Raw genomic sequence first — 12,924 nt, 5'->3', positions numbered from 1 at the left:
CCCAGCAGATGTCTGGGTAGTTTAGGTCCCCCATGACTACTGCCTCCTTAGCTTTTATGGTCTCCGAGAGCTGCCTCAGGAGCCCCGAATCTAGTTCTTCCCCTTGGTGTGGGGGTCTGTAGCAGACCCCTACCACCAAATCCCTTTCTCCTTGCCCCCCATGTAACCTAACCCACAATCCTTCTACTTTCTCATCCTTCGATTCCGTCTTGATGAGGGTCGAAGTATATTGCTCATTGACAAAAAGCGCAACCCCTCCCCCTTTCTTCCCCACCCTGTCCTTTCTATACAGCCTATAACCCTCAATATGTACCGCCCAGTCGTGGGACGAATCCCACCAGGTTGGAATCCCATCCGCAGCCTGGAGTCAAGAGCTCCATCTGCATGGAAGCTGGAACCATGGACTCCATCTGGGTAAAGACCCCTGAAGTAGCAGGTGCGGGAGGTCCAACCAGATCAGGAAGCCTCAGGGTGCAGTGCATGCCCATCACCGTAGTGCTGGGTAGGCCCTGTTCGCACAGCTCCTAGGTGCTTGTTTGAGTAGGAGACCAGATGGGTATGATTACCCCCATGTCGCCTTCTCCAGCAGCTGATGCTGTTGCTGCAGCCTGGCAGACAGGCTTGAATAGCTTCCTGGAGGAGGGTCCCCTGGCTTCCCGGCTTCTCAAACAGTTGGGGGATTCCCTGGGTCCCCAGGTATCGCCCGGACAAGGGGGGGTGGGTAGAGGAGGAGGGCTGATCCCTTGACCCCTTTACCTGAGTTCCAGCATCCGAGGTCTGTCCCACAGTGGGGGGGGGCTTTAGTTGCCCAGGGGCGTAACAGGGGTTGAGAGCCTGCTGGTGGCCCCTCAGAGCACCCTCCTGCGCTAACTCACGTGCCAGGACCAGAGTGCGACTGCTTGCACAGCCCCCTGGGGGCTGGGCTATGTAGGGGCTGGGGAGTGGGCATGACCCTCCTTGACTCCACTTGGCTGCCCCCCACCACCATTTATAGCTACCCACTGCCGTCCACCACTTACTTCCTGGCTCCGCGCCAGGGGTTGGGGGTCTGCAGTTCTTGGGGAGACAGTGGGCTTTCGCCTGTGCATCTCCTCCAGAGAGCTGGCCCCAACAATTAAACCAGCTGTGGATTCATTCAGGGCACCTGAGTATCCTCCAAACAGTGCCTTGTTTCAAAGGCACAGTTCATACTATCAACTAATACAGCCTCTACTTTAACAGGGATAGTGCCTGGGAAATCACTGGTAAATCTCATTCCATGAGCTCAACTCTTTGTATCATCCAAACCCTACAAGGGAAGAGATTCTAGACCTTCTTTGTTTAAACATAAAAAGTGCCAAACCACTCAAAATAGCGTGAAAACTTCACCAGATTCTTAGTTTGAATCTGAGAAGAAAGGGACAAGAAAGTACAATGAACAGATGCTTACAAAATACTTAGAAAATAACTTACATATAGATGAAAATGTAAGAAGCATGATAATACTTTGGGTGCAGCCATAGGGAACTTGATCAGAAGTGTTTGCAGGTAAATTTCTAATTCCTTCTGTCTTTTTTCCACCAAGGTTTTAGAATTTTTCCCAATAATTTTCTTGGGAGGCAACAGGTTTTTATCTATTTTCTTTTCTGAAACAAGCTGAAAAAAACCCAAGGATATTAGAGTTAGCGCTTGAAATAAGTATTACTTTTTGAGCTTGCAGTAGTAACAGAACATACTGAGAGATTTATCTTTTTTTCTTTAAATTCCTGGTAAAACTGCAACTACTCAATTAAGTTTGGCTACTACTCATGTTTTTGGTGAAAGAATATACGAACACTAGAACAATAAAAGATTTAACAAAATAAAAATTTTGGCAGTCAGTGCCCGAAAACGTTTGAACCCCATCCTCTCCCTAAACCAACTTTACCAGCAAAGCTCACATATACCAATGACTAATATAAATATTTCAGCAAACAAATCCTATGGAAAAACAAAGGGTTACTGGTGAGCTCTAGTCTGCATGCCTAGGACTCATTTATAAATTGCTCTATCACTATTTTAAATCACTACAGGTTAATAGGTGCAAGAAATGACTATTCAACAATTGCCTGTTAAGGTCAAGAGTCTGAAAAACACTGGCAGAGACAGTCCATCTAAGAGTGGAATGCAGTGGGGCTTATTATATTGCCCAGGCAAAGAGAACAACATTTGTCAGGGCATTCTACCCTGTCACTTTGACTAGAACTATATGGCAAAGCCCAAATAGTAATTTTTGTGTTTTGTTTTGTTTTTTTAAAGAGGGAGGTGGAGAAAAAGAAGCAGCTTCAGCAATTTTGTTTGACAAAGCATAGCTTGAAAAGCTATTCAAGATGTTTTGCAAGAGCTCAAAGACAAGATCATTATCTTTTAATGATTTTTACCTTTTCGTGTAGGTCATGGAAGTCACTGTAACGATGTTTGACTGTCCACTGATGACTTCCAACACTGACTTGAATAATATATACCTAAAGAAAACAAAAAGCAAAGCAGGGTGGATAAAAATAAATGATTTTTTTAATTTAAAAAAAGAATCAGATTTTTAATCAGATTTTCTTGATGTATTCATTTTTGTTAAGATGCTTTTTAAAAAAAGTAAACCTATATAAAGATAGTTTTAATTTAAAATAGGTTAAAGCTCAAAGGTATCATCATAGAATAGAGATTGTAACTTCTAATTATATACTGTTTGAGACAATATATTCATCACAGTGATGCTCAGTTTCAGTTCTCAAACTGTGGATTTGTCTCTCCAGAGACAACATCCTTGTTAATAGCAGTATATAGAGATGAGAGAACAGACCTGATTATCTAACCATCAGTCCTGTTGTCTCTCTGCAATTTGTGTACACAGAGACAAGTCCTTACCTTTCTCTAAAAGTGCAAAGTTTCAAGAATGAATAAAGGATATCAAACAACAAGAATGTACTTTTTGTAGAAAACAATGATTAAATTGAGGCTTCCTGACCAGTGATTTAAATAATGATTTAAATTGATTTGATTTAAATCAAATTCACTCTAGAGCAAAATAAGGTATTTGGGAAGTATTAATAAAAAAAAAATATTACTATGCAATGTGTTAATGTAACAACATAAATGATCTTGTATTAACAATGACATGTTTATATTAAGTGTGATTTAAAACAGTGATTCTCCACTTCTTTAAACTCAAGGAACCCCTCAAAAATGTAGCTCTTCATTTTCATTTGTTTTTTTTCACTACAGTAAACTTCTGTTGTAAAGAACGCTGAAAGACCACAATCAGTGAGAATGTTCTTAACACTATGAAGTTCCATTTGAAATTAAGGCTGCACAAAATTTTGCCGGCTGTTTCATTTTGACGCTGTTTCAACTCATTTCGAGCTTTAACAGCAAAAGCGAATGAAACTGAGCGCTTTGAAACAGCCTCGAAACGAAACGAGGGCAGTTGAAACATTTCAAAAGTTTCGAAATGTTTCAAGTTTCGAAGCTGAAGCAAGCTGGGCTTGCCTGCAGGGAAACAGAAAGTAAGGAGAAGTACCTCATCAACCTCCTAGGTACAGAGACTCGTGGACTCAATACAGACATTGGAATTCTGACACACTACAACCTGCCTGACATCTGACTCCTCAGGTACCTTTCCACTTTTACCTGCGCTGCTACATCCTCCTTCCCCACCCCCCAACCCCAACCCCAGCCTGTCCCTCACCCCCTAACGCCTCCATTTCCATTTTAACTGACTGGCTTTCTTGCCTGCATTGCATCCCAGCCTCTGGCTTGTTCACTATTCCTTCCGTCCAGGAACAGCACACACCAACTGCAGGTGCTTCCTCAGCCTGACAAAGGGGTTTTCAACCTGAAAACTTGCTAGGATACATTTCTGTAACTATTCAGTCGGTCTGTTAAAAAATACCAGATTAGATCGACCCAAGGAACCTTGTCTACCAGTGTCATGTCCTTAGACCAACACCCCTAGCACCTGTCCCCAGTCAGCTGATCAGAAGGACACAGGGCCCTGGGCACATCTAAGCCCCTGGGCTGGGGCTGGCAGAGAGAGTTCTCTGGCAGCTGCTGGAGAAGCTCCTGCAGGAGAGGAAAGAAAGGCTCTGTGACAGTTTGGCTGCCTGAGATGCTGCTGGTGCTACTGTGCTGCTAAGTTATTATTACCTGCTGCTATCTAAAGTGGTAGACTGGACTGAGGCAGTACGGGAGGAGGAAGACTCATTGGGGCACATTACCATATCGTGTAGAGGCCCCAGCACCACACACACGTCACAAGTTTTGCTTGTCAGCAGTTTGAGGTGCAGTTTCCCAGAAACCCCTCTACCTATCTCCTTGAAACTTGGCAGGCTTCATGCCCTCAGAAGGGGCTACCAACCCTGCTGTTTTCATTCAAAGACACCAAAAAATGACAAAGTTATAGGAAGTTTTGTGCTTCCCTATTATAGCCTATAGATGAAATGTCAAAACAGCAAAAGTTTCGACAAAAAAAACCAGAACAACGCTTTCAAAATGAAATGAAACTCGAAATGAAACACTGTCCCATCAAAACGTAAGTTGAAATGAAACGGTGCTGTTTCGCACAGCCCTATTTGAAAACTCTGGGTTTATCTTACAAATCATGTTTGTATACCTAATGTGCCAACACTGAGTGACACCTCACAGCACTCTTGAAAGCATCTCAAGAGAAGTCAGGGTGCTGTGGTACCCTAGTTGAGAACCACTGGTAGAAAAATAATCAAAACCTGTATCTGAATTTACTTAACTAATATGGTGGTTGTGCAATAGAGAATACAATCTCAGTTACCAGGGCAGTACAAACAGAGGCACAACTGATTTTCAGCTGACGACACCAAACTTCGGGGCAAAGCATCCACACCTGAAGACAGGAGGGCGAGATCCAGGCTGAGCTGGACAGGCTCAGCAAATGGCCGGACAAGAACCTGATGGTGTTTAACACCGAAAAATGCAAGGTTCTCCACCTTGGGAGGAAAAACCTGCAGCATCCTTATCAGCTCAGCTTGACAGTGCTACACTGGCTAGTACTACGGAAGAAAGAGACATCATTGACCACAACATGAACATGAGCCTGCAGTGCGATGCTGCAGCTAGTAAAGTGACCAAAACACTGGCTTGCATCCATAGATGCTTGTCAAGCAGATCCCAGGACGTCATTCTCCCCTTGTACTCAGCCTTGGCGAGGCCACAGCTGGAGTACTGCGTCCAGTTTTGGCCTCCACAATTCAAAAAGGATGTGGAGAAGCTTGAGAGAGTCCAGAGAAGAGCCACGCGCATGATCAGAGGTCAGGAAAACAGACCTTACGATGACAGGCTGAGAGCTATGGGGCTCTTTAGCCTGGAAAAGCATAGGCTCAGGGGTGATCTGACGGCCACCTATAAGTTTATCAGGGGTGACCACCAGCATCTGGGAGAACGTTTGTTCACCAGAGTCTGCCAAGGGATGACGAGGTTGAACGGTTATAAACTACTGCAAGACCGTTTCAGGCTGGACATGAGGAAGAATTTCTTTACTGTTCGAGCCCCCAAGGTCTGGAATAGCCTGCCATCTATGGTGGTTCAAGCACCTACATTGAACACCTTCAAGAGTAAATTGGATGCTTATCTTTCTGGGATCTTATGACCCCAGCTGACTTCCTGCTCTTCAGGCGGGAGGGCTGGACTCGATGATCTTCCGAGGTCCCTTCCAGCCCTAATGTCTATGAAATCTATGAAATCATATGAAACCGTCTATAATTTATCTGTATGATTTAAAGATGAACTGCACAGATGACCTCAAAATTCCATTTTTTCCCCCCCAAAAATTTGAGCTAACATTTGCCCTAACCATTTAAGTGGGTACTCAGAAACATCCGGCATAAATCTAAAGTTACCACCTTTCAGATCTACCAAATTTGTGTCAGGTGACAACTTAACATTCCACGTGTTAAATACTTACAGCCACCCACACCACAGAACTCTGGAACTCACAAAAGATAAGTTTCTTTTTAAATTATTTCTGGTGCCCTCAAATGGAATGAAACTTTGACAAAACAAATAATGGGATAATTCATGGTCCCACAATGAACACTGTGAAAAAGCAGCGCTGAATAATGACCATGACAAAACTGGAGACCGCAGACAATACCCGGGTGTCATAAACATACTTTAAAAATGTCTATGTATTATGAAACTTGAGATTTTCATTTAAGTCACACTGAAAAGTTCTAAAGGAAATTTACAATCCACCTTCTGACAGGGTGGAAGCAAGAGATTATGGTGAAATTTAGATGGTACTGAAGGAAGAGAAAGACAGAACAGAACTCTACATTTACAGACTCAAATCTCCATGTGTGCAGCAACCTGAGGACACTAAAATAAAACTACAGTAAAATCCAGATGTGTTGCCAGAGATGGTTTTTGATAAACTTAATGTGCAGCAATTTACCAAATTAAGAATGAGGTGGTTATCTCCACTGGCAATTTTTCAGCTCTCCCCATGATGGTAAAGGGGAGACACTGCCTTGGGTACATGTAAGATTCCCTGTGTATTACACAGCATATTAACTGGGGTATCCCCTGTGCCAAGCTGTGGAGCAACCAGGCCAGCTTTCAGCATAGTCTGGGCACAGCCAGAATCAATGACAGCCAAGATAATCACAATCCCGATCTTGACAATAACCGTAGGCTTCAGGACTCCCGAGATGATCTTCTGCCGACCACAGCTGCAGTCCATCATTTCATCATGCGTCTCCTCCTGGAATCGCTCATTCTGATGTTGTGGGGTTTCCTCCTCGTCACCCCTCATGGGTCCGCTGAAGATCATATCATATGCTCTGGGGCCCCACATCAGAAGCATACCAGCTCCCATGATTAATCCTTCTGAATGGTCAGGCTGGGCCCGGGGAGGGCTCAACTTTCTTAGTCGGGGCCCCCTGGTGGATGGGAGCTGGCCCTGCTCTGACAACTTTTCCTTTTCCCATCTTCTCCTTCAGCAGCAAAGGCCTCCACTTCCTCCAACATTTGAGGCTGGTACTGTCGCGCCCACCTTTGTGTGTCCTCCTCCAAGTCTTCCAGAAACTGTTCCAGTGTAAAGATCCCCAAGACTTCTGTTTGGGTTTTGTCTCCTGGCTTAATCCACCCATCTATCAGATCTTGCAGCATCTAAGCCAGAAGACAGAGTTGCTGTTCCTCCCTTCTCTTCTTGGCCTGAAATTGCTATCAGTAATATTCCAAGAAAATTTCTAGCCAGTATGGGATGATGGCTTTCACCTCATAATCTGTAGCCTCATGTCTGACTCTTACATCTTTTATTTCAAAGGGCACTACTTTTCCTAGCGATTCTCAACCAGGGTGTATTAAGACCTTTAAGGGTAACACAGGTTTCAAGGAGGTAAGCACTGTAATAATCTAGTTTTTGTAAATGGGGTGCCACTAAATTCACAAAAGTAATGAATCATAGAGAAGGGCTGGAAAGGACCTCCATAGGTAATTTAATCCAGGGGTTCCCAACCTTTTAGTCTAAGGACCGGCAAACCGTGGGTCAGAAGTGATTCTGGATCACCAAACTGCAGACCAGCAGTGACTGCAGGCAGGAAGCCAACCTTTTTTTATATTCAGTATAAAAATGGGTTGGCTGCTGATCCGTAGTATGCCAGTCACTTCCAGTTTGCAGTTAGCCAGTGTGCGGTCACTTCCAGTCCAGCAGCCAACCCTCCTGCGGACTAGCAGCCAACCCTTTGCGGCCCGGCACCAGGCCACAGCTCAGGGGTTGGAGACCCTTGACCAATCCAACCCCCTGCCTAAGGAAGGATCGTCTCTATCAAAATCCTCTTCTACGTGGTCAAGCCTGACACAACACAAAACATAACACCCTAACCTGTCACAGGTTAAGCAGGCAGCCAATGTCCTGCTGCTGTAAAGGCTGTTAATATACATTCAAGAGATCCCAGGAAGAGGGAATCCTCTCATTACAGAGGAAGGCAAAAGCCCCCACAGTCCATGCCAATCTGACCATAGGGTACAACTTCTTCCTGACTCCAAATATGAAATAGTCTTACTGTGAGCAAAGGTGCAAGAATCTCTAAGTCTCAGCTGAAGCACTGGCACATCCCAGTCAAAATCCCCAGCCCTGGCTGCAGCCAACACCCAAAACAAAACAAAACAACCCTAACACACAGCAGCAGGAGGGGGAAGAATTACTCCCCAGCCCTATGAGGCAATTAGCAAAGTCCAGAAGCATGGAAAATACCCACAAGCAGCGTAGTGCCTCTCCAGGCATCAAGAAAAGGCACAAAGATCTGATGCACAATTCATACAATCACGCTTCCTGCCATGCCACATGTGCACAGTTTAAGGCCCGACTGTGGGACCATGCATCAGATCCTACATGCCTTATTGCCAGTTCAGGAGAAGCCCGGGCTGCAAGCTCCTAGGCTTGGGGGTGCACATGCAACCCCTTGCTGGGAGCTCTGACCAGCTGACAGGGCTCCCAGCCACAGGGGCACCCCTGGCCACATGTTCAATTAATGGTGTGATAGGAAGGAGCCACAAAGTTACATTTTTTTATGTAATAATATTGGTGACTTATTCCTTATTTTATCACACCATTAAATACTTGAACATGTCATCAGGTCGCAACTTTAAATGGTGATTAACTGGTTAATCTCATCTTAAGTGTAACGTGTGGCAGGGGTCATAGGCATAGATAGCTATGGCTAGATCATCTGCTACCAGTGGCTGCTCAACCTCTTCTTGAACACCTCCAGTGACGGAGTCCACAACTTCCCTAGGCAGTCTATTTCACTGTCTCACTGTTCTAATAGTGAAAAAGTTTATCCAGATATCCAATCAAAACTTACTTTGCTGCAACTTAAAGGTCACTGGTCTGTGTCCTACTCTCTTCAGGAAAAGAGACAAAGGTGTTCCCCTTCTTTATGGCAGCCCTTGAGTTATTTAAAGACCATTATCATTGTCCCCTCTTAACACGTTTTCAGCAAACTGAACATGCCTAACTCCTACCTCTCCACATATTGATTTGCCTTTCAAGACCTTTATCGTTGTTACCTGCCTCTGGATCCTCTCTGATTCTCCATATTCTTTTTAAAATGTGAAGCCCCAAACCGCACACTATACTCTAGATAAGGCCTAACCAGTGCCGACTAGAGAGGCACCATCATTTCCCATGCCTTGCACCTAATGCTTCTATTGATGCATCCTAAAACTGTATTAGTCTTTTGTGCAGCTGCATCACACTGCACTCATGTTGACTGTGGAATCTACCAAGACTCCCACATCCTTCTCCATAGCACTGCCATCCACCCAGATGCCATTCATTTTATATTTGGATTTTGATTATTCTTCACAAGGTGTAGCACCTGGCATTTGTCAGCACTGAATTTCATTCTGTTAGCTTCAACCTAGCTTTCCAATTTATCAAGACAATTCTGAATTGTACTTCTCCAATTGACCGCCAATGTGTTCAAAATCCTTTCCATTTTTGTGCCATTTGAAGACTTGCTCAAAAAGTTTTATATTGCCAACAACCAAATCATTAGTAAACAAGCTGAACAACACTGTGCCCAGCACAGACCCCTGTGGGACTCCAATCAAAGCCTCTTGCTGTTCTGACCTGGATTCATTTATAATTACCCTTTGGCTTCTGGCTATTAAGCAAGTTGTCCATCCACCTAATAGTAGTTTTGTCCAGTCCACATTTCTCCAATTGGTTTATGAAAAGGCTACGTGGGGCCTTATCAAAAGCGTTCCTGAAGTCCAGTTGATTCCCTTCACCCACCCAAGTAGTTACTGTCAACAAAGGAGATCAAGTTTGACACAGTTTTTTTCCTTTGTAAATCAATGATGGGCACTTGTAATCAGCCTTTCCTCCTCCCGATGCTTGTAAATTGACTTCCTTATGATATGCTCCAGGGTTGCCTACAGTCCAAAAAAAGTTGAGAATCGCTGGCTTGTCCATTCACCCAGATTATAGGTCATTGAAGCAGCAGCATAATCTATATTAAAAAAAAGGGGTGCGTGCGTGTGCATGCACCATAGCTCCAAGACCATGATACCTAGAGACCTGAAACTTTGCATGCATACTAAGGGGACCCTGGGGGTGTGCACCTGGGTGTTATTTTTTTATTTGGCTCAAAAAAATTTCGCTGATTTTTTGCTCTATACTGCATAACCCCATGACAGGTCAGCCCCAGGAAGCAGAATAAATTTGCATGTGCAAAACATTCTTTAGCAAAGCTCAAAGCTCCTGGCCAAGGTCAACTGGTACATCTGGAGAAGGCTCCACATTTAGGAGTATTCCCCTAAGGGCTGTGGTTGGGACTGGTTAACAGGACCTGGGAGCACCCACAGGCGGAGTGAGGGCTTAAGGAAGGTCCAGGGAGAAAACCGTACTGGACCTTCTCAGGGACTGATTAGGAGGTTGTGAGAGGCATTCCCCGTAAGGCAATCTACAAGAAGCAAACTTGCCAAAATCGACTTGCAAAAGCTGCAGCCAGAGCAGCTGAGACTCCAGAGCAGCAAGTTGCAAGACGAGAAACAAATAGAGCAGCAAAGGCTGCATCCAGGACTGGCCCTAAAGGGAAAAAGAAAACTCTGCATTCTTCTACAATCCAGCCTTGAATTACAGTTCTGATCCATTAGTTGCAATTGGCTCAATGGCGACTTTTTGTAGCCACTGCCTTGCAATTTGATGGAAAGGAGAAGCTCCAGGGATATGCTGCAACAGTGTCAAGGTTCAACTGCCCCAAATGAATGATCCTCCTTGTCAAATCCTCAACAACTATGGGACAACCACAAGGAGAATCTGGCACAGGATATTTTGCATTGGGCACAAGTGCAAAATCCAAACCTTGAACTGGACTACAGTGATGCCATCTTCAATCACGCTCTCATTATCACTGAAGACAAGATCAAGGCTTTGGGTGGCTCTGACCTCAAAACTTGTGGCCTTCCTGACCCACAACGAGACAATGATAATGAGCTAATAAATGAAATTTTGAAAGAGATCAATTACAACATTGATGACCAGCTTACTAAATACATACACTATAATGAGCCAAGTCTGGTCCCAGATCAAAGAGAAGCCTTCAACAAGATTACTCAAGCAGTTTTCAATGGGAGTGGTGGCACCTTCTTTCCAGATGCTCCAAGTAGAACTGGGAAAACTTTTCTCCTCAATCTTCTTTTGGCCAAAATCTGGCAGACAAACAGGATTGCCCTTGCAGTGGCATCATCAGGCATTGCTGCCACACTGCTGACAGGAGGAAGAACAGCTCACTCAGCCTTCAAGTTGCCCTTAAAACTGGCAAGTGCAGAGGCACCAACCTGCAACAACACTGCCGGGGTACTGGCAAAGCAAACGTCCTGCAGAAGTACCAGCTCATTGTCTGGGATGAGTGCACAGTCTCTCACAAAGCTGCCTTAGAGGCTCTTGATCGCATCCTCCAAGATCTTCGACATAATGACAAAACAATGGGAGGAGTGACTCTGGTGTTGGCTGGGAATTTTCGACAGACACTGCCAGTCATTCCACATGGAACCAAAGCTGATGAACTGCAGGCTTGCCTCAAAGCTTCATACATTTGGAAAAACATTCAGGGACTCAGCCTCATGACCAACATACGAGTGCATCTAACACAGGGGTGGGCAATTATTTTGGGTGGTGGGCCGCTTACTGAGTTTTGGCAAGCCATCGAGGGCCACATGACAGGCAGCCAGGGGCAAATAAATATTAATTTTCTAAATTTTTTTTAGAAAGCAGCCATGGGCCTGATAGAATGGCCTGGTGGGCCGCATCCAGCCCGCGGGCCGCATTTTGCCCACCCCTGATCTAACAGGTGATGAATTTGCTGGAGAGTTTGCTGCAAACCTTCTCAAACTGGGAAATGGGGCCATGGTATCAAGATGGAACTATCTCAATGAACAACATTGGGAAAACAGTTGCAACACTTCAAGAACTGAAAGAGGCAGTTTTTCCAAATGTTGTGCATCACCTTCATGACCACAAGTGGCTATGCCAAAGAGCCATCCCAGCACCAAAAAATGATGCAGTCAATACCATAAACAAACACCTTCTTTCTCAATTGCCTGGCACTGTGCAAAAATACAAGTCAGTGGACAATGTCCCAGACACCAACGAGGCAGTCAACTACCCAACAGAATTTCTCAACTCTCTCGAACCACCAGATGTGCCTTCACACAATCTGGAGCTCAGAATTGGTGCACCCATCATTCTTCTCAGGAATCTGGACCCACCAGCACACTGCAATGGAGCACAATTGGCTGTCAACAAGCTCATGCCACAGGTCATGCAGCAGGACAGGATGTCTTCATTCCAATCATTTCCTCTGACCTGCCATTTCAATTTAAATGGCTCCAGTTCCCGATCCACCTCAGTTTTGCCATGAGCATCAACAAGGCACAGGGACAATCACTCAAAGTTGATGGCCACAACCTGTGAAGCCCATGCTTTCCTCATGGCCAACTCTATGTTGGTTGTTCCAGAGTCGGCAATGACAAAAACCTTTTCATCTTGGCACCAGATGGCAAAACATGCAACATTGTCTACCCTGAAGCTCTACACTGATAAAAAAGGGTCAAACACCATCATAAACTGCAATAGAAAAATGTGATCTGAAATCCTCAGTGCTATGCTAAAGTCTCACAAAGTAAATAAATAATTCTACCTCACAATTCAGTTGTTTAATACATTTAACTGTTCAACTTTTATAGGTTTTTGTTATGACCAAAAGCTCACTGTCAAGCTGTATCACACAAATACAATAGGATACAAAACTAAACACATACACACAGCTTATTAGTAGGTGGATATAAAACAGAATGAAAATATTTTATTTATAGAACATTAACATTTGATTACTGCAACCTGTGCAAAGCTGGGTACTTTGGCTAGTT

At 44.4% G+C, this 12,924-nt stretch overlaps 1 protein-coding gene across 1 annotated transcript in view; it reads right to left on the bottom strand.

The window, feature by feature from the left end:
• Nucleotides 1-6,799, bottom strand: part of NISCH (nischarin) — a 74,855-nt gene extending 68,056 nt beyond the window's left edge. The window contains exons 1-2 of the mRNA XM_025209648.1: nt 6,593-6,799; nt 1,453-1,635 (exon numbers count right to left, since the gene is read on the bottom strand). Coding sequence (XP_025065433.1) covers nt 1,453-1,635; nt 6,593-6,799 — 390 coding nt within the window. The remainder of the gene's footprint in view (nt 1-1,452; nt 1,636-6,592) is intronic.
• Between the last annotated feature and the right edge of the window lie 6,125 nt (nt 6,800-12,924).

The sequence above is a fragment of the Alligator sinensis genome, unplaced genomic scaffold (genome assembly GCF_000455745.1).
Source record: "Alligator sinensis unplaced genomic scaffold, ASM45574v1 scaffold487_1, whole genome shotgun sequence".
NCBI lineage: Eukaryota > Metazoa > Chordata > Crocodylia > Alligatoridae > Alligator > Alligator sinensis.
Note: the sequence above shows the minus strand (reverse complement) of the source record. Positions and strands in the feature narration are given on the sequence as shown.